We start from the raw sequence: 27,217 nt of genomic DNA, 5'->3' as shown, positions 1-27,217 counted from the left end.
GAGTGGAAATGAATGTTTTTGTGATTTCTATAATTAGAAAACGAACAACTTGCCATCTGTTCCTTGACTGCATTTACATACACACCAAAAGAGATAAAAAGATGGAACAAATGATTTCTTTTTACATTTAATTTCAGTAGAATTCAGTCCAAACAAACTCTGGACACCTTTGTGAAGACTGAATATGGCACCACCATTAGGTGTGTTATATACAGCCTACTCTGAAACATGTAAACACATAATGTTGGTGTTTTTCCATATTTTTGACCAATTCATAACACAATCTGCAGATTAATTACTCATGAAAATAACCTTTGGCTGCAGGCCTCAACGTGACACCTGAATTTCAGGTGCTGCTTAGTGAGAGTGTGTGAAAACTAGTGATGGCTGAGGGGCTGAAACGTCCAGCTCAGTGTGCTCTGAAGAAGAAGAGGCCACACAGACATGTTCACAGACTAAGTAAAACTGAATTTCATCCAGTCTGAAACCTGTTTGAAAGCACACATCAGTTGTGAGCACAAAGAAGGATTTCTCTGGACATGTTGAGGCTGCTCGTCCTTCCTTCATCAATAACAGTTTAATATCAACAGTACACAGAAATACAGTCACATGTGACCCCCCAACGTACTGTATGTTCCCCAAATACAAGTACTAGAAAGCAACCAGTATTCCTACACTGAAATACACTTCACCAGGTGTGTAAGGATCACAGTCACCTGATGCTGAGACTAGTTTTACATACAGGACTCAACATTTGACATATACAAGAGAGCCTGATCCTTTATTTCCACTGTGCTGTTTGTGCATATTATCATACGACAAATGACCTCAAAGTAGTGGACACTCACTCTTTGTATTTATAATTCAAAACTCTTTAATCACAAAGCTTAAAAAACTCCCCCCCAAACAAGCCTCCACCCAGCAGAAATAAATAGTGACTGTCGGCAGAGCGTGCAGATTAGAAACATGTTCAAACCCTGTAAAATGACAATTATCTGACATTTTATAAATATTACAAACAGTTTGTAAACACAAGGCTCCGACCGACCTGCCAAAAAATATATTCATATTCACACCACAGCTCAAACTCATACACTGATATGTGTGTTTATGTCGTACTCACACAAAGTGAAGGTACAATCCTGATTACAAAAGATGACCACTTAAAAAATGAAACTTAAAATCACCTTAAGAATACAATAATTACATGACATCCTGACACGTGACCAAAGACGTAAAACACTTGCAGCACAGTGTGTGGCACAGAGAAACAGGCTGGTCCAGACCGGTGGCCACTTTCACACTCTGCACCTACAAACTCATTTCACCAGCTGGGTGCGAGCGCGTTCAGTCCTTTCAAAGCCACCTCAAACCCCAAAAAACAGGCCTGAGGGAGGAAGAAGAGAGAGAACAAGCTGTTTCAGTGAGGACATAGAAGGACGGCAGCAGAGGAGCAGGAACATGAGAGAATGACATGAGAGCAACATGAGAACGCAGATTCACCGCGTTGGCAGGGAAGGCTCGCAGGAAGACGGCGTTGAATCCCTTATAGAGGGCTGTCGGTCCTTCTTCTCTGAGCAGCGTTCTCAGGACGTCCACTAGACCTCTGTACTTCCCATCTGCAGCTGTACACACACACACACACACACACACACACACACACACACACACACACACACCTGTAACAGCCTGCTGACCAGTGTTTCTGTGTAACAAGTACAACATACATGCTGATGTATGTGTGTGTGTGTGTGTGTGTGTGTGTGTGTGTGTGTGTGTGTGTGTGTGAGTGTGAGTAGGCGGGTACATGTATCACAGCGAGGTCTTCCTCTCCTGTCTCTGACTTCCTGTTGTCTTTTCAGAGCTCAGCGTGGAGCTCAGCGTGGAGTCTCTGACTGACTCACCTGTCTGGAAGTTGGACTTGAGGACGTCTGGAGGAAGAGCGATGGTCCAGTTTAATATTCCCGCTACGCCACCAGCCAGGAGGATGTTGGGAGTGCTGAGCTGAGAAACACTGACAGATGAAGACACACAGACACACGTGGTGAGACATCATGAGCTTTACGAGACTTCACAGAAACTTCGACTTCACAACATTCATAAATAATTACAAATACATTGAGATCATTCAAAGGAAAAGCAGAAAACCAAACATCTGAGGAGCTCAAACATCGAATGTTTTCACAGGAGAATAATTACCAGTTTCTAGTTACTGACCTTTGACCCTCCGGAGTCAGGAAGTTTTTCAGGTATTCATACGTCAGGAAGTACAGCCCATTAGAAGGCACATCTGAGGGAGAGACAGAGACCCGGCTGTGAGTCTGCGCTGCCCTTTGGATGCAACAGTCGCACCAATAAAGCCAGTTATAAACTGACACTGACAGACAGAAGTACATTAACACAGTAAGTACATGTTTTATGGTACTTTACACTTCGCTCCACGACATTACACTAAAACTGCTGTTTAACTCCAGCATCACTCAATTTAATGTAGCACAAACCTGCTGTTTGCACTGCTGCGGGATTTATGTTTGCTAATATACATCTTAGCTTATCTTATCTTATCTTAGTCACTAGTTATGTTGCAGATAATAAATCCTGATGTATTATTATAGGTTAAGATATCCAGCAGTACATGAGGCGTTAAAATTAGCTCCACCTTCACCCTCTGCAACACTGAAGTGATCAATAATATAATCAATAACTATAACCTAATAACATGATAAACATTATGTTAACTTGTGTGCTTTTACTTGAGAAAAGCATCCGAGTACTTTTTAAACACACACGCACACACACACACACACACACACACACACACACACACACACACACACACACACACACACTCGTGTACCTCTGATGAGAGTCAGCACAGTCCCTCTGTACACACTGCGGATCCCCTGCTCCTTATAGAGCCTGACCGCACAGTCCAGTGGACCTGAGTACCTCACCTTGCCACTGCTAGCCTGCACCTGGAAAACACAGTACTCTAAGTACTTTCATTCATGTTATACAGAGGACATGAAAAGTATACAGAGAGTAAACAAATACTTGAGTTCCAAACTGTTATATTTGCTGCTAATAATGATCTGAATGTGTTTGTTGGTTCGACCAAACAAACACGGTGAAGGTGTCACTTTGGGCTCATTGAGACCGCATTTCTCTCTATTTTCACAATGTTTCAAAGCAAACGATCGATCCATCGATCCATCGATCCATCGTTCCATCGATCAATGGAGAAAATGATCAGCAGATTGATCCAGAATGGAAAGAATCATTAGTTTCAGTTCAAATGAGACAGTAACTTATTTCACATCTAATGAAACAATATTCCAAATCCAAACATTGTTTGCATCAACATCAACACACACACACACACACACACACACACACACACACACACACACACACACACACACTCTTCACCTGCAGTAAACATTTGATTCTCTCTCCTGGAGCCACAATCACTGTCGTGAAGACGCCTGCCAGACAGCCAGACAAGAATATTTGAGTGTGCCTGAATAGGACAGAACAGAATCACTTTGAGAGAGCTGAGGTCCCACAGCGTCAGGAGAAAATCAGAGAGAAGCCTTTCACAGAACGAGCAGTCGCTGCTCTGATGAAATTATTGATTCGAGCAGCTTTGAAATACGCAATCGGCTCCATTTTCATTGAACCTTCAGTCAGTCTACAGTCACACCAGCAGCTCTGTGAGGCCGTGCTTTGTGCTAAATGCTAACATCAGCATGCTAACATGTGCACAGTGACAATGCTAGCATGTTAATACTAAGCAGGTGTAATGTTTAGCATGTTAGCATGGTTATCTTTGCTAATTATGTTTGCTGAGGCAAAACAGCCTTTAACATGCTCATCCTCTCCAGGCAAAATTAACCGAAAACAAACGTGCATGGAGCGCTGCGCTGGGGGAGGAGGGGCTGCAGCGCTGCGCCCTCCGCGGAGGGCTTTACAGTCAAGGTGGTTTTCAGAAACACGAGGAGCAAAAATCTCCCTGGTGTGAGGCTACCGGTGGTCTCCAGCACATGTGACACTGGCACATATAAATATAGACAGAGGAGCGGATGGAGTCCTGATAAAAGGAGCTGAGAACAGGGGCGGTGGGAGGTGGCACGGTAACATGAGCACGGGGGGGTAGGGGGGGGTAGAGGGGGTGTAGAGGGGGTGTGAGGCATCAAACACACCAATGAAAGCAGGGGGGAGGGCCACAGAGGAATGCTTATATATAGAGCTCATATTCCAGGTATTATCAACACACTGAGAAAGAGACTCTCTACAACTCTGAGTGTGTGTGTGTGTGTGTGTGTGTGTGTGTGTGTGTGTGTGTGTGTCTGTGGGTGTGTGTGTGTGTGTGTGTGTGTGTGTGTCTGTGTGTGTGTGTCTGTGTGTGTGTGTGTCTGTGTGTGTCTGTGTGTGTGTGTGTGTGTGTGTGTGTCTGTGTGTGTGTGTGTGTGTATGTGTGTGTGTGTGTGTGTGTGTGTGTGTGTGTGTGTGCTTACATACGTTAGGGGTTTTTCAGGGTCTGTCTGCTGGAGCTGTTTTCCCAGGCCGAACCCAAAGAAACTGATGGCCATCATAGGAGCCACACCCGCCAGAGGAGCCCCCATACCTTTATAGAGGCCGAGGACACCCTGGACACACACACACGCACACACACACGCACACACACACACACACACACACACACACACAACAATTGTCTTAAACTGGTGAGACTTTCTGTGCCGATAAAAAAGTGTAAACAGCAGAAATTCAAAAATGAGGTGAGTGATGAAGAGGCTGCGACCTTCCTCACATTAAGGTGTGAAACTGAAACAAATGTCTGATTTCCATCACGTTTTCGATCTCTTGAGCTTTGGCTGGAGCTCTTTGAATGACGTCATGCGTGCGTGCGTGCGTGCGTGCGTGCGTGCGTGCGTGCGTGCGTGCGTGCGTGCGTGTGTGTGTGTGTGTGTGTGTGTCTGGGTGCGTTTACCTCTTTGGATACCGTCTTACGGAAGCAGTCATATGTTCCAGTGTAGAGCACATACTGAGCACAGGAGGCTTTGGGCTGCGTTTGAAGCCTCACCTGCAAAATGAATTAGAAAGGTCAGCTACACACACACACACACACACACGCACACACAGGTCTCTGAGTGTGTGAGGGGAGGATTGTTCAGACATAAGATAAGGGAAACACCCATCAGTGTCTACAGCTCGAGGTCACTGATAACAAACAGCCGTCAGACAAACGTTCAGACGTTTAGAGTCCGACTGCATTTCTGATGCACATATCAATATTTACATGTGAGAGTTCAATAAATCTGATCAATGTATCTTATTATTAATGTCAGTGTTCAAACCTGACGCACACTTTATCTACAGGCTACACTCATTATCACAGCTGAGATAATAAGTCAATTAATCCATTAGTCAACAGCATCAGTCAGCTTTTTATTTATCAGTCATTTTTCAACAGTTCCAGTTTGTGTAAATATGCTTTTCTCTTGTTAATGTCTTTGTAAGATTCATATTTTTTGGACTGTTGTTGAGAAAAACTTGAATTTGAAGATTTCACTTTGGGATTTATGACACTGACGTCTCAGAATCAGCAGATTATCACTAATCAATATCAAAATGAATACTAATATCATGCAGTTCTCTTTATGAACAAGCAGCCAAATAAGGCTCAAGAAAAACTTGAATATCTCTGAGTTTTGGGCACAATATCACTATTGTGTTGACAAAATAATTGATATACTGATAATAACTGTTGAATCACACAAATCAGATCAAAATTCAGAAAGTGTGAGACTCGTGAGGTGAGGTGAGGTGAGGTGAGGTGAGGTGAGGTGAGGTGAGGTGAGGTGAGGTGAGGGGTCGCTGTCCACAGAGGAGGACAAAAAATCTACGACCTTCAGATTTCAATCACATTTTACACAAAGTTAAAAGTTTTTGCTGGTTTTGTTGAAATGTTTTCATGGGCGTCATCGGGTGCTGTAAGCTGTGTGTGTGTGTGTGTGTGTGTGTGTGTGTGTGTGTGTGTGTGTGTGTGTGTGTGTGTGTGGCGTCGTCTGGTCTCTGTAGGACTGGAAAGGCTGCTGTTCAGTCAACTAATGCTGTTTGTCTTAAAGATGAAAGAAATCTGCAAACAGCCGAAAACAAACTGAACAGAAGGCAAATATTTGCAGGTTTCAGCCTCTCAGGTGGGATGATATCACCTGATGTCCCTTTCAGAAATAATAACAGAACTTTTTCACAGTTTTCTGACCTTTGATGGACCAAACATTTGGATAACAGGAAATAATCTGGAGCTGCAGCCCTAATCTGACCTTGTCTTGTATAAATAGCCTAATCTAACACTACTACACCACTGCTCGTCTCTTTCTAGTAGCAGCCTCGTGGCTTTGGTGACATCTTAAGCTGCTTTATCAATAATCTCCTCAGCACCTACTTCTGATCACTGACTTTTCCACCTTGAGTCTCTTTAAAACCAAACAAAGTCCAGAGTAAAGTCCCCAACAACGGCTGGAAACCAGGAAACCAGGAGTACAGGACATTTCCGTGATGTCCTCTAAGTAAACTTGTGTGAAATTGCAGATGGTCTCACAGCACATGAGCCGCAGTCTCACCTTGATGGTGTCCAGCGGGTGTCCGGCCAGCAGCAGACAGGCTCCGGCGACGCCCCCAGCCACGAAGTTCTTCAGCGGAGAAACTCTTGCCTCTTCCCCCATCCTGTCTCCGCATGGCCAGTCCAGACAGCTGGGCCCCGGTCCACCTCTCACCGCCGCGACGCTCCGCGCTCACCCGCTCTGCCTGTGCGTGCGTGAGTGCGCGCGCGTGTGTGTGAGGTGAGACGCGCAGCCTGTCTGTCTGTCCGTCTGTCTGTCTGTCTGTCCGTCTGCCTGCTGCCACGCACAGTCCGCTCCGACGCTGGACTTTGTCTCTTCCCATGAATGGAGCTGAGTTTATGTCCCACCTCCTCTGAGGAGGGATTTAACGCAGAACAGAAAAGCTTCATGTATGAAAAGTTCAATAAATTACAATGTCAGGTCAAATATTTATCTGTAAACTAGTCTTTAGATTGAAAACATGCACATAAAGTTTTAAGCCCGTATTAAAATGATGATTTTCCGTATTAAGTGAAGTATTTGATGAAAATGTTCTTGTGGTCATTTCAGTATGACTGTATGCAGCTGGTATGTATTCCAACATTTAAGAATGAGATCATTTCAGAACTAATTTGTCTCAATTATTAAAATATAGTTCAAACTTGTGCCCTACGTTTAGAGGCACCAAAACATGACTGATGCCAGTCTGAGGCAGATATACTGTTATTTCTGGTCATTTATTTCTGTATCATAAACATATCAAATTGGCGCTAATTCTACAAATTAGTTGCAACATCAAAGATTTTAGGCTGTGGGTTTAAGAAACGGAACATTCCACTGATGATCACCGGTAATAATACTCATTAGTAATTACTTTTGGCCTTTTGCATTGGAGAAGTTGTCAAATTTGGGTTTATTTTTAAGGAAATCCATATTAAATTTGGTGGTACAGTGAAGCCCAGAAATAACTCTCTGTGTGATCAACATTTGACGTATTATTGATATCAATGTCTGGTTTGATTGTTTCTTTCCTGATTATTTCTTATCGGCTTTGTTTATGTGTGTTAACGTTATTTGGTCTGTTGCTTTATTTGTAGACTACATGTCCCTGCACACTGTCACTGTCACTGTTATCTTCACTCGTTTCAATAAAGAAAAAAAAAAAAAGCCGGCACGCTCATACTACGTCATCAACTGGCGCCAAAATATTGACTGTTTGGAAACGACTGAGGAGTTTGCATGTAGGCAAAGTGAGTGAAATTTTTCTGAGAACGGGTTGATTCACACACGTTACTGCAGACTGCTGAGCCAGAAGTGAAGGTTTAAAGTTAGTTGAGTTAGATTTTTATTTTAAAACTGTTAGCTTTAGCTAACGAGCTCAGTCGCCGAGCTAACGTCGCAGTAGCTTTAACGTTCACCGTGTGACTTTCGTGTCCTCTGACCGTCTTAAATTCAGTTTTAATTGATGTATTTTGTTTGTTTAACGCCTCATGAAGCTTTTCGGGCTGCCAGTGGATATATTTTATCGTGTTTGTCAGGCAGGGTGCCGCCATGACGCAGAGAAAGAAGCCGGTCAACACACGGACCTCCACCCAGAGCAGAGTAAGCGCCTCCGTCTCCTTCGTTTGAGCGTGTTCAGCTTCTTCTGCAGCCCTGAAGCCTGTCAGGGTCACACAGGTTTACTGACTGCTGGTACAGGTGTGCAGACAAGTTCAATATTAATGCAACCCCAAATCAAAAAGTTCCTGGATGAAGCTTTACGTAAAGTTTAACATTAGGAACAAGAGCAAAGACGCTGTGAGGGACTTAAATTGTCTTGTGTACAAATGGAGCCTCTGAATCCTCAGTTTCACCTCTGTGACGCTCGACAAGAGCTGAACGTAGTTTGTTTTGTTGACGTAGTATTTGTTTGTTTTCATAACTCTTGATTTTAAAAGGCTGGAGCGACTTTAGACCTCCGCTCAGGTGGTAATGCTCTGTTTCTGAGTCATTTCTCATGGTGTCGTGAGCCCGTTCATCCAACATGCTGCAGCACTGCAGCGGTTTCTCCATACCTGCTTTTATGTGTAGCTTTGATGAGGTTTACGCAGAAGAGTCCAGCTGCCGTATGAGTGACAGAACATGGGGGTGGACGGTAAATCCAGGTGGTCTGTTAGGTGACAACATGCTGAGCGTCGTTCTGTGTGATTATGACCGTAGGGTTGTGTTAGACAGTTTAAAAGCGGTTTCAGCTGACGTTCATGTGCTTCTTTGTGGCTCAGGAAGACGATGAAGACACGACGTTCACTCTGCCGAGTACGTCGCAGGTGCAGAGAGGGCTGGAGAGGCTCACAGCTGCACAGGTGGACCAAAAGGTAACGGACACACAGAAACCCACACAGTTACTTTGATTAAAAGCCTGAATTTGGTTTTCCTTAGTGAGTGATTCTCACAGCGTGTCTGTCTGTCCTGCAGACAGCTGAGGTGGTGCAGTACTTCCTGGTGAAGGACCAGAAGAAGATTCCTGTGCGGCGAGCAGGTACAGCCACAAACATCACTGCGATGACAGCAGTTCACTGCCCGTCACACCTCCGTCTGAGACCGGCGTCAGATTCACTTCAGATGTTTCAGTTAATGCTTGGTTATTCTGATTGGTTGGTTTTAAATCCATGTCATAGCAGCAATTCTGGGGTGTTGGTCCAAAATTTTTATCAACAAACCTCCAAATGAGCCATTGGTACACGTGGACATTTCTCTCATGACCTCCTGAAGACATGCAAATCTAAGGTGAAAAGTGAAATGTGTGTTTCCAAACTGTCATAAATAATCTCTCTCTGTCCTTTCAGACCTCGTGAAAAACGTGGTGAAGGAGTACAGACACATCTACCCTGAGATCATGAAGAGAGCAGCTCGCACTTTTGAGCAGGTTTGTTCTCGACGACACTGGAATCAGCTAAATATTCTCGTATCAAGTAAACATGACATGGAACCAGTTTTGCTCTTTTTCAACCAGGTATTTGGCCTCAAACTGGTCATAATTGATCCCAAAAATCAGGTGTACATACTCGTCAATAATCTGGAGACGCCTGAGGGAGCCTCACCCATCAAGTGAGTTTCTCTGTTAAACGCTGTCGCTTGAATTTTTCCTGAATGGCGTCAGTTTTTACCGTCACATTAAAAATCTGCTGAAGACTCTTTGCTGTCCTTGTGTTTGCAGCAGCCTCACCAATCCAAAGACCGGTCTGCTGTTTGTCATCCTCAGCGTTATTTTCATGAAAGGAGGCGTCGCCCGAGAAAGTGAGTGAAACCTTTGAACTGTTCATTTCTGCATGATGACAGACTCTCACTCATCCAGCCGCTGTGTTAATGATGAGTGTGACCTGTGCGAGCAAAGACCACGAGGACAAACGTCTGGTTGTTTTTTGTTCTGCAGCTTTAATCTGGAACGTTCTGAAGAAGCTCCGCGTTGACCCCGGGTAAGGATCACCTGATCGCACCTGAGCGTCACACGACCTGACGTATTCATGACTTTGTCTTTTGTTTCTGTTCACGCTGACGATGCAAAACGTGTCCAGAGAGAAGCACGAAGACTTCGGCGACGTGAAGAAGTTGGTCACAGACGAGTTTGTGCGGCAAAAGTAAGAACGAACGCACACAGAAACCAGGTCACACGCCTACAGTCACACAGGTGTCTGTGTGTTTCATTTAAATTCATATTAAATGTGTCAGTGAGCTGCTGAGTCGAGGCTGCGGCGAGGACCAACAGTGCTTTGTAGTCCTTTTCAAAAGTTCCACAGTGGGTTAGAGTGTGTGATCGTAGTCTGAATGACTGAATGACTGTTTCACCCTCAGCCGGGTGACAGCTCAGTGGTCTAATCAGCAGATCTGTGATCAGATGGTCACAGGTTCGAGGCCCGCTGGGGTCACTGGTGTGTTCAGAGCCAGTGTCTGTCAGACCGTAGACTCTGGTTTATACCACACCACAGAGCAGCAGGAGACCAGCACAAACCAGACCACTACAGCAGAGTGGCTGGACCAGCTGGACCAGCACTGACTCCAAACATTACCACTGCGTTGTTTTGTTGTGTGTGTGTAGTTGTGTGTGGTGCTGCAGACTCACTGCACTTCCTGGTACAGTCAGAGTAGTTTGCTTCTTATTTTTCATGTTTCGTTCAGAGATTGTGAGATTCCTGCAACTGAAAACACAACAGACTGACTGAGATCAACGTGAAACATGTTTAACATCAGGCTGTGTGTGTGTGTGTGTGTGTGTGTGTGTGTGTGTGTGTGTGTGTGTGTGTGTGTGTGTGTGTGTGTGTGTAGGTACCTGGAGTTTCTGCGAGTCCCTCACACAGAGCCCGTGGAGCACACAGTCCAATGGGGTCAACGCGCCCAAGTAGAAGTGTCAAAAGCCAAAATCCTCGAGTTCATGGGTCAGGTGAGTATCTGTGTGTGTGTGTGCGCGTGTGCGTGTGTGTGTGTGTGCATTGGGACTAACAGCGTGTACCTGCCTGCTGCTGTACTTGCAGTCGGTCAGTAAACGGAGTGTTTGTCCATAATGAAGCTTTGCTGTTGTTTGGTTTCAGCTGTATGAGCAGGACCCTCAGAGCTGGAGTCAGCACTACAGAGAAGCTCACTCCAGCCCCAGTTCATCCCAGGCCAGCACCAGCAGCCAGAGATGAGCGTCCCAGTGCTGCAGCGCCTCGCCGTTCAGACCCTCGTTATGTTACATGTCATGTTTTTTACTGTTTCTCCGTTCAGGGACATTTAATAGCACACACAGGACGTCAGGTATCCATTTGTATTTTATTGCCTGGACTTTAAGGTAACAGTTATTTTCAAGTTCAGAAAATAAAGTCTTTAACATAGATTCAACATCAGTGATTGCATTGCTTGACATTGTCTTCTCATTCGTTTCTCTCAAGTACGCTCGATGCCGCTCGACATCGCAGCGGCGACATGACACACAGGCACGTTTACAGAGTCGAGAGCAGGACGGCGGCGGCGGCGCCGTGACCTCACGTACAGCCTGATCTGACCAAACACAGCACGAGTTCGCTGGTCTGACACCGTGGATTAGCTTCCGCTGACAGGAAGAGCGTTTTAAAGGGATGACTTCACCGGGAGGAAGTTCATGCGCTTGTTTACACACTGACGGCTGCTGGCTCCCTTTTTTCAACATCAAGAGCCCCTGAGAAAATCTTCTATTGCTCCCCAAGATGGCAAAAAGTAAGGGTAGAATGTAACACTGATGCATGTGACGACGCGCACGCCGGGGGGGCCGCACCACGAAGCCGCGTCTGACCAGGCTGAACTCGGGTTTTCTGGTATCGTGACGCTGGTTCACTTTTACAGACCACAGGTCGATGCTGCAGCGCTGATCTGCTCCTCAGCAGGTAAACTTCAGAGGATCAAATCAAAACATGTCAGCAGCGCGACTCCTGGCCAATCAGATCACTGGAAAGACCGTCAAGTCCTATAAATCAGTGAGTTCACGACAAAGCGGTTACAGGCTGTCTGTCCTGAGGGACAGTTTCCAACACTAAATACATTCTGAGGCTTTTATAGCTGCTTTGTTTCACTGTCTTTTAAACTGTTGTCCTATAAAATCAAACCATTCTCTAATTAACTGACATAAAAAGTGGACCCGCTGTTGTCTTTATCATTTAGAACAGAGCTCGTTGTGTAAACCTCAAGTTAGCTGTAGCTTGATAACCAGGTATCCAGGATCACTGACAACCCAAAGACAGCCACATGGAGTCAGACTAGCTTCGTGAAACAGGCCCCAGATTTGACCTAAAACCAAAGTAAACCTGATCCCTCAGCAGCAAACAGCCAGCCATCTCTGACACGTAGTTAAAAAACATGTTGCACCAGGTCCCCTCTGGTTTCTTATTAAAAATGACCCACGTCAGTTAAAAACAGGACAGACGGTGGAAGGCCTGCAGGGAGGGTCTGCGTGTGGGGGGTGCATAGAGAAATCACGCCTGTCTGACCCGAGGGAGGCACATCACGGTGTCGGGCAGTTAAAGTGCCAAACGTCTCCTGTGGTTTTACTCAGGTTGGTGGGTCTGTGGTTCTTTTGTCTCGTGGATACTCGTATGAAGCACCTCTGAATGTGGAGACGTGACAGGAAATGACTGGAGCTCACAGGCCGAGTGAAGGAACAGAGCCTCGCTTTGGGAAACTCGCGTTCTCGTTGAAAAGATCGATACCACTCGTGTCTGAACGGTAAACAGGAACAGGCGGGCCCTTAGCTTAGCTTAGCTTAGCTTAGCATAAAGAGTGAATCAGTTTTCAGACTGTCAGAATGTGTTTCCAGTCATCTGTCTCCTGAGGATTTTATGATTTCTAATGCTTCCTCAGTGAAGCTAATTCAAGGTGCCTGTGGGGTTTTTGACCACTCGTAGCACGAAAGAGCAATGATTTCACAACAGGATGCACATCTTACTGCTTCGTCACTATTCCCCTGATAAACGGCACCAAGAAACACTATAATGTGTCAACAAAGTCAGTGCAGAAGAAGACTGGGGGCTGGTAAGAAGGGATGTAACCAGTGCACTGAACTGACCTCTGACCTCCAGGCCTGAAAAATGAAGGCAGCGTTGCTAAAAACTGCAGTTCCTCACATGGCTACTGAAGCTGGCTTCAAAAGTAAGTAAGTTCCCATAGACCCCATATTAAAATGTCCAACTTTACAGCTACAGCCTGGTACCAATGTGAGCCTGCTTCCAGTCTTCATGCTAAGCTAAGCTAACATCTCCTCACTGTAGCTTCATGTTAAGTGTACAAACGAGTGGTAACGATCTGATCAAGAGTGAATACGCGTATTTCTCACAAAGTCAAACTATTCCTTAAAGTTTCCTTCAGCATTGTTTCCAAAGTCAACACTGAAAACTCTCCTTCCTCTTTGCACCACTGAGACTACAGGTAAAAACACCACAGCCAATCAAAAGGCATATCTGCTGACTGCTGCGGCTCTGAATGACGAGCCGAGGTAACGTGATGCAGATGGTTCAAACCGACCCGTCTGTTCGGGGTCAGAGGTTAACGGTGTCATGCTGGTTATTGCGTTAGTAGAGGAAGAGGAGCGTTTGGTCACATGGCCGGCGTTCAGTGCGAGCATTTCATTTTCACAGTAAAGAAGCTTCTTCATATCTCAGACATCTGGCCTGAGTCCTGCGTTATAAAGTGCATCTACAACCCCGATTCCAAAACAGGCGGAGCGCTGCCGACACGGAAATAAAGCCAGAATCAGTCATAATCATGTGTTCACAAAGTGGTGAACCTCGCTCCATCCTCTATGAACAGCTGAGCCTTTCCAGGATGCCCCTTTCATCCCCAACCATGATCCTCTCACCTGTCACCAATCAGCCTGTTTACCTGTGGAATGTTCCAAACAGGTGTTTTTGGAGCGTTCCACATCTTTCCCAGTCTTTTGTTGCTCCTGTCCCAACTTGTTTTCAGTTGAGTTTATGTCAAAAAGGCTCCACAAATGATCTCATTCTCATGAATTTGCCTTTTATGCAGCGTCCGACTTCTTGGAATCGTGGTTGTACAAGAAAAATGTCTAATTTTCACACAACACACAGTTTGTCCTTTTCACAAATGACAACAACGAACGCTACGATTACTTAAATTAAAAGAAAGGCCACTTTCCATGAGGGTGGGTGGACGTGAGACCGCTGCGTCTCCTCCTCTAGATGTGATCTGGGACCGTCTCCAGCGCCTCCGCCGGCTCCCTGTCCACGTCCACGTTCTGAGGAAGAGACAAACTCAGTTCATCTGACGCCAACGTGCAGTTTTCAGCGAGCCTGGAGGAACTGTTACAGGTTTGTCTTTTCACCAATGAATTCGCTGTTACAGAGTTTGTGTTTGTCCCAAACGTTACACCTTCAGTTTGACCACCTGACTGGACTTACCACTGGTTTGTCCCTGTGTGTGTTGACAGCTTCAATGTTGAGGAAGACAGACTCCACTTTACAACCTGAGGGACAAAAAGAGACCAACATCAGCGTCAAAGAGAGTCACGATGCTGACGACACGTGAGGAGATTAAAGGAAGGAGACAGAGGAGCTGCCGTCACGTGAGAGGATAAACGTCCAGACTGACCGTAGGCGACCGGGGTGAGTTTCAGCACCGTGTGGAGGGGACACTTCAGGTACGGCAGCTCATCTGACACACAGGAAACGAGGAAAAAACATTTTTGTTTAATCAGAATTAGATGTTTGGCTTCATCTCTAAAAACACCTCAAATATTTAGTTTCATGGTTAAAAAAGGTTCAGTGATTCCCTCAAACTGCTGCAGGAGGAAACAGAGGATTTGTTGGGACTATTTTCAGCTGCGGATGAATCCACATTTGGTGCTGTAGCAGGACGGTGTTCTCAGGAGGAAACCATGAAAAAGGTGAGATGCTGTGTGGAAATGGGTGAGACCTGAGTGGCGCTGCTCTGAATGAACGCATTTTCTCTCACCAGCACTCTTGTCCAGGAAGTAGGCGAGCAGACATCTCATAACGGCCTGATGACAGATGACTAAAACGTTCTCCTGCCTCTCCAGCTCCATGATGACCGGCTCCAGACGCTGGACAAGGTCCTCGTACGACTGGCGGTACACAGACGGACGGACGGACAGAGAGACAGACAGACAGGTTTGTTAAACGATGGTCCGAAATTTAATCAAACATTTCAATGACAGAGTCATCGTTTAAGTTAAAAATCAAGTAAAGATGCATTCGCTGGTTTCTATGGATCAAACGTGAGGACATGCAGCTTTTAAATAATTATGGATCAAACATCTTTGTGTGGGAAACTGATATTTTTCTCTATTTTTTATTTCTTCTTCTTATTTCTGATGAATATAAAGATGCTAGCAGCTCTGTGCTTAGACAAGACGCTGCTTTGAGCTAAATGCTAACATGTTCGCGATGACAATGCTAACGTGCTGATGCTCAGCAGGTGTAACCACGGTCACCATTTTGTTTACCGTGTTTGCTTTTCATCAATGGAGATACTACAGAAACAGTATTTCTCTCTACTCTTCGTCGTGAACTCGTCACTTTAGCATCATGTGGCTCCTGGAAAGAAGCTCAGGGTTTGAAATCAATTAAAACACTAAATTAGCTCATGTTTTTCGCTGATGTCGTGAGTTAAATGGACTGAGGGGAAAAGGCGATGAAGGGCGGCCTCGTCTTGCTGATTCCTCCGTCCTTCCTCACCTCTCCTTTCGGGTAGCGGTAGCGATACTTGTCTTGGTCCCTCAGTGCAAACTCCTCTGGGTAATTCTCCTGAATCTCTTCATACGTCATTTCTTCACAAACCCCCTGAGGCACAAAAACACAGAGAAACAGAGTCACACACAAACAGAAATGACAGAACATGAAGAGTCGAGTTCACGTCGACGTTTGTGCTCTTCGGTTTTTAGTCGGCCAGCACTCACAGCGTCGATCTCGTTGAGGGCCTTCCACTGCTCGTACTGGACTCCCAGAGCCTCTGCAGTCTGGATGGTCCTCTTCATGTGGCTCGTCCACACCTTCAGGTCTCTGATGGACTGCCCACGCATGTACTCGCCCAGAGCGCTGGCAAACTGAAGGAGAGGACGTGAGAACACAAACAGGAAGCGTGACACCTTCAGTCCACAAACGCCAAACGCTCCTCACCTTCACCCCACGAGACGACAGCCCCGTGTCTCCCCCGATGCGACCCACGAGGTTCAGCTCGCTCTCTCCGTGGCGACACAGGTAGATGGATCTCGGGGTGACGTGGATGTTCATGAGGTAGTAGACTATCCTGCTCTGAATGTGGTCCTGGACCCGGTTCACCAGGTACCTGCTGCCCACGTTGAAGATCTTGATGTACGACAAGTTCCTGCATGAAGACGAGAAGAAGGCCGGAACTCATTTTGTGCAAATGGGGGACCGGGGACTATTTTCAGCTGCGGATTGATCCGCATTCGTCGGCAGCATTGTAGGTTTTGGGCTTTTTGTGGAATTTATTGACAGTAAGAACAATATGGTTATGATGAGGGAAAGATCCAGATTTTAGCAAATACGTCATGAGTGAGGTTCGGGTGAGCATTTAAAACGTGAAGTAACAGCTCCACACATCTATTCACCGCCTTGCTAAGAGTCAGATGAGAAGATCGACCCTCGTGTCTGTAAGATAAATATGGAGCTACAGCCTCAAGCCTGTTAGCTTAGCTTAGCATAAAGACTGGAGACGGGGGGAAACAGCTAGCCTAGCTCTGTCTGAATCCACCCACCAGCACCCATGAGGCTCGCTCATTAACACCTTTTAAGTTCATGTGTTTGTGTGTGGGACTTTTTGGCCGGGTGGAGTCGACTCCTCCGTCTTGTTGCCACTGTGAGGCTACCAGGCGACTAGAGGAGCCTCCAGAAAGTCACTGCAGCCAGTCAAGAAACTCGCTTTCCCCCATAAAACTACAAACTGTCAGATTAACACAGGAGATATTTTCTGAGCGAGCCTCGCTGTGCTGCCAATGAACGGACACGAGCATCGATCTGCTCATCCAATTCACAGGTAGAAAGACAGGAAGTGTGTTTCCCATAATGCGGAAAAACCCTTTGAGGTCTGGAAACAACCAACACCAACACCCGGACCTCCACATCACCACTGCACCCCTCGCTCCAAAAACAACAGGCTGCTTCTTTCATCGGCCCTGGATGTGAAGGGAGCGCTGGGCCCCGTCCAGCGTGGACGGAAACAGGAAGGCTGGACGCCGTCACCTGTCCTTGTTGTCATCCAGAGGGATGTAGGTCATCTTGTAACACTCGATCCTCTTCAGGAAGTCAGCCACGGCCTCCTCTTTGTCACAGCCTGCGTAGTCGGGGCTGCTCAGCTTCACCTGCTGCATATTTAGAGACAGAGGAGGTTTGAAGGGCTCCAGAGACTAAAGACCGCAGCACACGTCCTCGTCTTACGTCCGACCTCACAGGGGACATTTCTCTATTCATACTCACATTGCTTCCTTTCATATCTTAAAATGCTCTTCACTGATCAAATTTACTGTAAATTTTGTACGTTTATGGACGTCAACAACTTGATTAATTCAAAATCAAAATCAGACAGAAATCTTAAATCTGATTCAATGAATCCAACGAGCCTCAGAAAGACTGAAGAAATGATGGAAAATGAAGGTGAATTTGAAACAAGGATTTATCTGGAAGATATTTTTATCTCCATCTCAGCCAGGAAACAGTTTCCTGGCTGAGCAAATGTTGAAGCTCTGGCTTGTTGATTCAGCGTGTGCACAGCAAACACAGCAGCACAGGAAATTAACACAACACGGACTGTTTCTTCTATCACAGCACTTATTTTCTAATGTATTAAATGAGGAAAACAATTGAAATGAATTGAGCTAAAGTGCATTCAACGAAAATGAGCTGAGAATATGCGGCTGATGGCAGCAGGAGAGCTGCTCTCCATATGTGCCGGTGATCCTGTTTGGACACACGTGACCTGGCAGAATCTGAGCGACGAGCCCTCAGTTCAGTTTGTTCCACAGCGACAAAGAGAAACACTCTGGGCCCCAGTTCAAGCTGCTCCTGGCTCCAAATCAGTACAAGTCCCACAGTGTTCCTGCAGCCTCGGCTTCCGGCACACACACGCACACACACACACACACACACACACACACACACACACGCACACACACACACACACACGCACACGCACACACACACACGCATGCACACACACTTACTTTAATATTCTCAGCGATGATTTCTGGATCGTCACATATTGACTCCACAAAGAAAACCTGAGCAGGTGAGAAAAAAGAAATTGAGGCAGAGTTCAGATTTTTTTCAGGTTTTCATTCGTTAAAAAAAAAAGAGAAAAACAACAAACCTTGTAACCGTTTTCTTTGGCAAAGCTGAGGATGACGTCTCTGCGCTCGGTGGTGGTGTTGGTGGCATCGAAGACCTTCCAGAGACAAATAAGACAAATAAGTGACCGAGTGTGTTTGGACTGAAAAATAAATGAACCAAAGCCTTTTGGACTTCAGATGTTAAAAAGGAACTACAGGTGCCTGTAAGGGCCAAATGTGTCAAACTCCATACTTGATACTCAATACTATATCAGACTTAGAAATAGGATTTTTATTCTGGTCAGCAGCCATTCGATGTGGTTGAATCAAGTAATGAAGTACGTCAGTCGTCACTGTGTGTGGCCGCCGTTCCCGTTCCTGCACATGAAGGATTGACGGGAAACGACGCAGCTCAGTTTTATGTAACTGATATCGGAAACAGAAAAATATGGAAATCAGAAGAATTCTTCTGTGTATTAAAACAGTGGTGGTGTTTACAGACTGAACAGACGTTTGTTAGCTGTGAATCTGTGAAGAAGCCTGACGGGTTTTTTTTAGATTTTGATATATCGGCACCTCTGAAGTCGAACTTGTAGCAAACAGCTGCTTCTCTACATTTTATCCGGTGATCACGATCAGTCACCTTGAGTCCTGTTTGTGTCACCTGATGAACGTTCTCTCTCTTTCTGCTCTGTCTTTGGTCTCCTCTATCTGACTCTTTAGGGTCAGGCTGCAGATTCAGCTGATCATTCATCACTACGATCGACTCCTCTCGCACTGGTTTCACTGTGTCATTTCATACATTTCCATTATGAAAATATTGATTACAGCCACTTCAAAGGTTCCACTCACCGCGACCTGGCCCTGCACTCTGGTGAAGTAGTCGCAGACGTCCTTCAGGGCAGCGACAGCACAGGCCCTGAGAGCAGAAACAGACAACGAACATCAGTAATGCAACGCACACGGTCTGATCTGCATCCCAGTCGCTCCCCCACACGCTCACACTTCCAGACTGGTTTCCCACAGATCTGACCGCTTTACGTTCTCAGGAAACGAGACGCGTACGGTCACACGCCGCCGGCGTTAAGCTGCTGTGACGGTTCGTACTTGCGTATCTTCATGGCCTCTGTGTTGTCGGCTCTGAAGAACTCGAAGCTGTTGTAGGAACGCGTGGCGTCTCGTCTGTACTGGCCAACATTGAACACTGCAGAAGAAACACCAAATCAGCTCAACCACTGACCAAAGTTTCTGAAACGTGTGCATTCAAAGCAGAAAGAGGCGGAGTGATGCATTAATGCTGCTGCTAAACAAGCGCAAAATAAGAGAAACATCTTCCAGTTTGATGCAAAGCAGCGTCCACTGTGTCCACTCACACACTAACATTTCGCTGTTTTTGAATCAAACTGGTGAATCTCTGTCACAAATAAACAGCAGAGCAGTCCAGAGTCTGCATCACAGGACGGTTGAAGGTAGTCAGGGCGTCACGCGATACCTTTGGTTGGAACGCCGATCCAGTTCAGGTATCTGGTCAGCTTCTTGGAGATGTAGGTCTTCCCCCTCGCCGGCAGTCCCACCATCACTATCATGGTCGGGGAGTTGGTGAACTGGGGCACCGATGCTGAAACACAGAAACACGCAGACGGAGCATTAACACCCTTTGTGTGGAGGTTAAGGCAGAAATTCAACACTGATGGTGGAAAACTTAATGATGCACCTCAGACATGTTGTTTGACTGACAGGAGGAGTCTGATGCCGTCTGTCAGCCAGCCAGCAGCAGGTTAGCTTAGCTTAGCACAAAGACTGGGAACGGAGGGAAAGAGCGAGCCTGGCTCCAAATGACGCAAAATCCACGAAACGTACATGAACATATTCTGACAATGGACTAACTTTTGCTCTAATGAGCTTTTTTTTTTTGTCATATTTGATTATAAACTGAGTATCTGAGTTTTGGTTTCACAAAAGACGCGTTTTGAATGCTTTGCTTGGTGTAACTATCATTTCACATGCTGATCATCAGTGTTGTCCGTGTGCAGCACTCACTTCCTACACTGCAGGCAACACACGCCAATCAAACGGCATCAACAACAGCACTGAGAAATGCTTTTCTCTGGAAATTTGTCAGTTCAGCCGCTGTCGTTAAATCACTTTCCAGGAAACACGTCTACAAATGTTGAGCTTTTATGAGCTGAATCTAGAGCTTGTTCGAGCATCTCAAATCTGCATATTTGCTGGTCTTCTTCTCGATCGTAAAACGAATACCTGGTTTGTTAGCTGGCCTCACCTGTACAGTAAACTGCTGCTCTGATCTCACACAGAGTCACACATCAGACACAGGAACAGGACATTTTGTTGATAACAGACCTGAAATGTTTCATGTAATTGAGTTTTTTTGCCGAAGGAAGGATCTGAATGCCTCTCCCATCACTGTTAATCCACTAAGAAAACAATCGTTAGTGCAGCACCGTCATGTTGCATCGCCTTCAGAGCTGTATTTGCTGATTTGAAAGTGTTGGGATCATCATGAGCTTCAGTGTTGGAGCGTCCTCGTGCTCTCACAGTGAACCTTTGGGGTGAACGGCCGTCCGGTCTCTGACGGAGCCCGAACACACCACCAGCAGTGTGAGGAGAGCAGCCGCTCTGCTCCCAAAACTGTCCAACACCTCCTTCAATGCACGAGTATCAACTCGCCAGACTGAAACTGTGTGTGTGTGTGTGTACTCACAGCCTCTGCGCTGGCTCAGCCTGCTTTTCATCCATGGGACCCAGGTCTTCTCCAGAGGATTCTGAGTCAGTTTTCTTTGTGTGTCTGACATGGCTTCAACAGCCAGGTGAGTGTGTGTATAAAACCTCAGTACTTTGTGTGTGTGTGTGTGTGTGTGTGTTGAACAGGAGGACGAAATAAAGAGGAGCTCTCCAGGTGTGCTTACAGATTTTGAACTCTCTCACCTGATGTCAGAGGGGGAGGAGATCTGAGTGAGTCAGCACACCTGTTTGGCTCCTTGTAGAGGATGGACTGCCTCTGATTGGTCGGATAACCTGTCAGTCATGTTAACTGTTCTGGTAAAGCCCAGGATGAGATCATCAGCCAATCACCAACTGTAAACTTTGCCCCGGCATACAGGAAGTGGTGTAGCGTGACAAACCAGGAACAACCGAGCTGAACCGCTTGTCAAGATTTCATCAGACTGATTAAGTATCATAAACCAGCTGTGTGTGTGTGTGTGTGTGTGTGCTGCTCACCTTAGAAAGTATCCAGATGTAAGCAGCGCTCAGACAACTGTGCATAATGAGTACTTTCACTTTAACTACATTTATACAACACTGGTATATTTTCACTGAAAGCTGTTCCACTGATGACCAACAGGTGGCAGCAACACACCAGGAAACACAGCGATGCACAAACAAAAGGCAGAGAAGAAGAAAACTGCTCGGTAGTAAAAGATGAATGTAAACAATCCTGGATTTAAAATACTGAAAAAAAAATGCGTGTGAGCACTTAGAAGGCTGATCAATGTTGCATGTCTGTTGCATTGTGGGAAATGTAGGCTCGAGAGCCATTGAGTTGGAGACTATAAATCCGCATATTTCTGGCTTCTGCTGATTGATTTCTGATCATTCTTGTTTTAATCTGCCACGTTTGAGGCTGCAGCTTCATGCAAGGTCTCCTTCATATGATGCATTCAAATACATAAGATTGAACAAGTTTATTTGGGCTTTATTCTAACCTCTCTGTATACTGTTGGGTAGCTCAGTCTCTACCAATACATCAGGTTGTATAAGACGACTGTGTGTATTTTCATGTTCAAACTTTTTACTGCAGTTTAACTGGAGAGGAGTACAAAGTACAACATTGTACAGTATTTGAGTAGATGTACTTTTCCTCCTGACTTTTACTTGAGTAAGAAGCTGCATGCAGGAGTTTTACTTGCAGTACTTGTAGCTTGTAGTACTTCACTTGTAGTGCTACTTTTTCCACTTAAAGTTTCAGCTCACATCAAACACAGTTCACGTCATGTTTCCCAGAAAAAAAGAAAAACGTCGAAAAATGTCATGCAAGCAGTGTGTGTGTGTGTGTGTGTGTGTGTGTGTGTGTGTGTGTGTGTGTGAGAGAGAGAGAGAGAGAGAGAGAGAGAGAGAGAGAGAGAGAGATCGATCTCAGGTTATTCATCTGTCTGCTCTTGAAGCTCTCAGGTCAAACCTCACCTGTGCTCTCACACCGCACGCGCCGCGGCCGCCGCACCGGTGGCACGTTCTCCTTGGACTCCATTTGTTTCTTCACGCAGAGAACCAGAAACCACGTGGGTCGCTTCTCATCACAAGACAGCCTCCCCCTCCCAAAATACCCACCCGATAACCCCGCAAGACGTCGTACACCACGCGGTCACACTCTCTCCTCTCCGGTGTGCCTCCCTCCTCCTCCTCCTCCTCCTCACCGGACCGCCGCTCAGCACGTCCGCGGTGCGCGGTGCGGCAGGAGACGCGAGCAGCACATGCTGCACCATATGTTGGACAGCTCCCAAAATCTCATAGGCTCCCGCAAAAATACCACATCACTTACATAATGGCGCAGACGTGTGTGTGTGTGTGTTTGTGTGTGTGTGTGCGGGCTGCAGCAGCGCGTGTGAGCGCTCATGTGGCTGAGTGTTTGTTTTTATTCCGCGTCAGCCCGGCCGGAGGGGCGGCGATGACAACCACGCGCTCTGTTCACTGATCGTTGACAGTGATCAACAGTTTGCGTCACCGGGCCGCGCACGCGCACAGTGTCTCTCTCTCGCACGCAAATGAATGAAAACAGGAGGAAACGTGCGTCTATGCGCGCGTGCGGGAAGGTGCATGTTTATATTACATAACTAAGATGCATGTTAGTTAACGTGGCCATGCTCCGTCGTCAGCTGTGTGTGTGTGTGTGTGTGTGTGTGTGTGTGTGTGTGTGTGTGTGTGTGCGCGCGCGCGCGCGCGTCACTGTCACTCACCGTGCGGCCGCTGGAACCGGAGCGTCCTCCCCGCGCCCCCCTGCGGCTCCGTCCCGTCTTGCGTAATCTGCGCTCCGTTCATCCTCCAAATCTATTCCTGGCGGACCGTGTGTGTGTTATATTAGTGTGTGTGTGTGTGTGTGTGTGTGTGTGTGTGTGTGTGTGTGTGTGTGTGTAGCACGGACAGACTGTGTCCCTGCCTCCGCTCTGTGGCTGCGTGATGGTCGCCGGTTTACAGACAGCCTCGACAGTTTGTCCCAAAATGTTGGTCCTCCTCATCAGAGACCTGCCTTCGGTTTAGTATTCCCCCGGTCGCACACACACACACACACACACACACTCACACACACACACACGCACACACACAGAGTCTGCGTCAGGGAAACTGGTCCTCCAGGTTTAACCCCTCATGAAACGTGTCTCTGGAGAGCTTCCTGCTGATGCTGCGCGCTCTCTCCTGTGTGTGTGTGTGTGTGTGTGTTTTAGCAGATACACTCACATTTACAGAGATGGAAAGTAACAAAGTACATTTACTCGAGTACTGTACTTAAGTACAGTTTGGAGCTGTGGCGTCCTCGAGGTCCAGGGCTGAGAGAGCACCAGCTGGATGCGGAGCTGACGGGCTACACTAGAGGGAACTTGATGTACCATCAGAGGGTATCAGTGGGTACTTTCACTCCACCACATTTATATGACAGCTTCAGTATCTGCAGCTGTCCTATACAGTACACGTATACATACAGTTATCCTGCAGATTCATAGTATTGATCCTCCTACATCCTGAGTTCAGCTGCTCAGCTGTGGATAAAGTTAAACGAGATGATAATCTATTATTTACGATTCTGAAGTTGAGCATTCTGCATACTGAGTACTTTAAGTTCTGTATACTTCTCCCACTACTGTGTACACATTAGCTGTATCCTGTGCAGGATGTGATGAACATGTCACAGTAAATATCGAAGCAGCACTCAGAGGAGGGAGGGTCTCATGACGAAACGTCTCCTGCTGCTTTGGTTCTGACCCGTTTAATGAAAAGGTCGTCTCACCTTAACAAAGACTTTATCTGAACCCAGACCGCCATCTTTCCTTCAACCTCACCTGCACCATGGCCGACAGCTGAGCTGCAGGTGAGGAGCAGATCAGGCCGTCCTCACCAGGAAAACGGCCGCTCAGGTGGGATCAAACAAACGCGGAACTGTCATCCAGGAATCCGCTGGTCGTGTCCCGTGTGAGACCCAAAGCCAAAAACATACTTTTTTTAAACCACAATCCTTCCCTTTACCTAAACAAGTCATTTTATTGCCTAAAATTAAGCAAACTGTGACGACAATGAGCCCATGAAGGTGCTTCTCTGCAGCAGTGATGTTTCAGTGGTTCAGCTGAAGACGTGTTTGTTGTTCACAGGTTTGGAGATCCTGGCTCTGCATGTCCAGGTGCTGCCGGTGGTCAGATCAGGACCTGGCTCTAAAGGGCTTGGACACATTTCATCTTGAACTTCTTGTTGGTCGTTCGCTTTCTGAGGGTTCAGCCTGAAAGAGGCTTCAGGTGAAGGATGAAAAGCGTCCTGTTGGAGGAGAAAATGAGCAGCGAAGCAGCTCAAAGAATGTGGGAAGGCCGAGCTTCACACGTGAGTCCAGCGGGGCCAAAGGTTCAGGTGTGGCTTCCTGTTCCACTGCATTCCATCTTCACACACACTGTCTACCTTTGTGACACACACACGCACACACACACCAGAGAAAAGAGGCCCGGCTCAGGTCCGTTGAGGATATGCGTAGTCCATGTTTATTATTAGTTGACAGTCTGGGGTTAGTTTGTCGGCTACAGTACAGCGCACAATGCAACAAGCAGGTACAACATCAGCACACCTTAATATTGCAGTACACCTCCCACCCCCCACCACACCCCCCTCTGTGTGTGTGTGTGTGTGTGTGTGTGTGTGTTTGAGCGCTGAACCCCTCGTCTCCCCGGCCCCCCTCCCTTCACACACACACACACACACACACACACACATACATCTGTTATCACGTCCCTGCTGGATCCTGTGATACTGATTCATTTCATCGCTACTGATGACAATACTGACGGCGTCATCGTATCTGACAGTAGCGCTGTTGTTGTTATCATCAGCAGTATTGTTATTTATACCTAAAGTTTTTTGTCTTTTTCTTTTTTAAGAGTTTTTCTGTTTTTTCCCAACGTGTTTATATGTATAAAAGAAGGCTGCGGCAGAGACGGGCAGACGGACGGACAGACAGCATCAGGAGCAGAGAGACAGACGGGAGCTGGACCGAGACCCGGGAGACGTTTAACAAGGCAACATGTTGGACTGTGGGTTATTACACTGAACGAGGCCACTTTCATGGTCCTGTGTCCTTTAGTCTGCCAGTTCAGTTCAAACCAGCTGATCCAAAGAAAGGCAAACGTCCAGCTGTTTCCTGTCATGTCCAGTTTACCGACCAGAAGACATGACAGGCCTCAAACTGAGGGCGCGTCCACGCTAAGACAACCGTCGTGTCAGCAAGAAGAAAAGGAGATTTAGCTGTTTTTCAGGTGTTTCGCTGTGGACTGAAGTCTAAACCCACGTGGAGACACTGTGTGGACGGATAACAGACAGCTCAGTGTGATTACTGCTGTGATTATCAGCTCAACATGAAACACGTCAAACTGCATGAATGCGTTCTCTGAATGTCTCTTCATGAATGAATGTCTCTGCTAACGAGCCTGAAAGCCTCACAGATCTTCCTCCTCTGAGCCATTAAAACACACCAGTGAGACACACTGTTGTTCCCTCATCACCACGAACACACACTCTGCAGTTTATTCTGACTCGGCCCCACACACACCGTCCTCGACACCAAACCTGTATTCATCCACCGCTGAAAATAGTCCCAAACAAACGTTCTACTCCCTCCTGTTTGGCTGTTAAAAGCCGCAGTGAACAGCTGGTCGAGAAAATGACTGAATCTTTTCGTGAGGGTAATTTACAGATTAAGGTCTTCACCAGGAGCCAATGGGCTTGGAGCTGAGGGCCACAGACAGGAAGTCAGACAGTGCTGAGGGACGGACTAACACGCTGTTGGTGTCAGTCTTTCATGGGGTTTGCTGACAGTAATAAAAACAGAAAGTAAACAGCATCATGAGCTGAACCGCTCTCTGCTCATCAGGCTCGTCTCTCCGGTCCCTCTCTGCTCCACAAACATTAGAAACAAACTTCAGCTCCGGGTCCAAACACGTGGGAGGTCCCTGCGTGGAAATCCTGCCTCACATGATCTGTCAGACCGAGTTTGTCCGGTGCGGCGAGGCCACAAAAATAAACCCTCTACGTATTAAGATTGATTTCCAGTATCGCTCCATCCAGGGCTGCAGAGGACATCAACGCATCTCGCCCATGTCCATCCAAACAGCGCCACCCTGGCCAGGTGTATAAATGTTAACATTTATGACAGCACTTGTTAATAATCGATATCATCTGCTGCATCTCTAAGCGCTATAAAGAAACTCGATGAAGGAGGGTGCTTGTTCTCGCTATGATTCTAGTCTTCTCTAAATGTCTCTGAGCTACTAATGGACACGAGAGGAAAACCCAAGAGGAGACGATGGTGTGGGGCGGGGGCGGGGGTGTATGATACAAAGGCTGCAGCAGGTCGGCGAAGGAGCGCTGCAGCACCAACTCAAACAGAGCAGAATAAAAAAAATTACAATTTGATCATCTTATAAAAGAAGCAATGGAAATAAAAAATGACAATCTCAAGGTTCTATTTACATTCAGAGAACGACACGTCAGATTCTCCATGTCTGTCAACTCCTCCTCCTCCTCCTCCTCCTCCTCC

The 27,217-nt window shown here is 46.5% G+C and overlaps 4 protein-coding genes across 14 annotated transcripts in view; 1 reads left to right on the top strand and 3 right to left on the bottom strand.

Moving 5' to 3' along the window:
* Window positions 1–859: 859 nt before the first annotated feature.
* On the bottom strand, window positions 860–6,914 carry LOC143326829 (mitochondrial carnitine/acylcarnitine carrier protein). 2 transcript variants are annotated; one of them, XM_076740789.1, is made up of 9 exons: window positions 6,630–6,914; window positions 4,994–5,086; window positions 4,522–4,649; window positions 3,430–3,520; window positions 2,858–2,975; window positions 2,218–2,290; window positions 1,905–2,014; window positions 1,504–1,625; window positions 860–1,387 (listed from the first exon to the last, which is right to left on the bottom strand). In XM_076740789.1, exons 1-9 carry the CDS (start codon window positions 6,729–6,731, stop codon window positions 1,325–1,327), a joined length of 900 nt encoding a protein of 299 aa, XP_076596904.1. In that variant the 5' UTR covers window positions 6,732–6,914; the 3' UTR covers window positions 860–1,324. The 2 variants fall into 2 exon arrangements, with proteins under 2 accessions (XP_076596904.1, XP_076596905.1); XM_076740790.1 differs by having other exon boundaries at window positions 879–1,387; window positions 2,858–2,969.
* Window positions 6,915–7,784: 870 nt separating this feature from the next.
* Window positions 7,785–11,451, top strand: ndnl2 (necdin-like 2). Of its 4 annotated transcripts, none has more exons than XM_076740791.1 (11): window positions 7,785–7,858; window positions 8,147–8,210; window positions 8,870–8,962; window positions 9,063–9,126; window positions 9,434–9,513; window positions 9,601–9,695; window positions 9,805–9,884; window positions 10,021–10,063; window positions 10,163–10,225; window positions 10,911–11,025; window positions 11,174–11,451. In XM_076740791.1, exons 2-11 carry the CDS (start codon window positions 8,160–8,162, stop codon window positions 11,267–11,269), a joined length of 780 nt encoding a protein of 259 aa, XP_076596906.1. In that variant the 5' UTR covers window positions 7,785–7,858; window positions 8,147–8,159; the 3' UTR covers window positions 11,270–11,451. The 4 variants fall into 4 exon arrangements, with proteins under 4 accessions (XP_076596906.1, XP_076596911.1, XP_076596910.1 ...); XM_076740795.1 differs by having other exon boundaries at window positions 7,812–7,858; window positions 8,151–8,210; XM_076740792.1 differs by having other exon boundaries at window positions 7,814–7,922; window positions 8,151–8,210.
* On the bottom strand, window positions 11,375–23,860 carry LOC143326827 (6-phosphofructo-2-kinase/fructose-2,6-bisphosphatase-like). Of its 6 annotated transcripts, none has more exons than XM_076740787.1 (14): window positions 23,388–23,860; window positions 19,907–20,032; window positions 19,522–19,618; window positions 19,267–19,333; window positions 18,456–18,530; window positions 18,310–18,366; window positions 17,333–17,454; window positions 16,247–16,454; window positions 16,027–16,173; window positions 15,806–15,910; window positions 15,063–15,192; window positions 14,700–14,762; window positions 14,510–14,574; window positions 11,375–14,346 (listed from the first exon to the last, which is right to left on the bottom strand). In XM_076740787.1, the coding sequence occupies exons 1-14, from the start codon at window positions 23,467–23,469 to the stop codon at window positions 14,287–14,289; spliced, it is 1,404 nt and encodes a 467-aa protein (XP_076596902.1). In that variant the 5' UTR covers window positions 23,470–23,860; the 3' UTR covers window positions 11,375–14,286. The 6 variants fall into 6 exon arrangements, with proteins under 6 accessions (XP_076596902.1, XP_076596899.1, XP_076596898.1 ...); XM_076740784.1 differs by having other exon boundaries at window positions 19,243–19,333; window positions 23,388–23,724; XM_076740783.1 differs by lacking the exon at window positions 23,388–23,860 and adding an exon at window positions 21,137–23,331 and having other exon boundaries at window positions 19,243–19,333.
* A 1,656-nt stretch (window positions 23,861–25,516) lies between these two features.
* Window positions 25,517–27,217, bottom strand: part of LOC143326826 (neural cell adhesion molecule L1.1-like) — a 39,578-nt gene continuing 37,877 nt past the window's right edge. For both annotated transcript variants that reach the window (XM_076740781.1, XM_076740782.1), the window contains one exon: window positions 25,517–27,217. This exon is cut by the window's right edge and continues 2,278 nt beyond it. The gene's annotated coding sequence lies outside the window, so the exon portion shown is untranslated.

Source organism: Chaetodon auriga, chromosome 10 (genome assembly GCF_051107435.1).
Source record: "Chaetodon auriga isolate fChaAug3 chromosome 10, fChaAug3.hap1, whole genome shotgun sequence".
Lineage (NCBI taxonomy): Eukaryota > Metazoa > Chordata > Actinopteri > Chaetodontiformes > Chaetodontidae > Chaetodon > Chaetodon auriga.
Note: the sequence above shows the minus strand (reverse complement) of the source record. Positions and strands in the feature narration are given on the sequence as shown.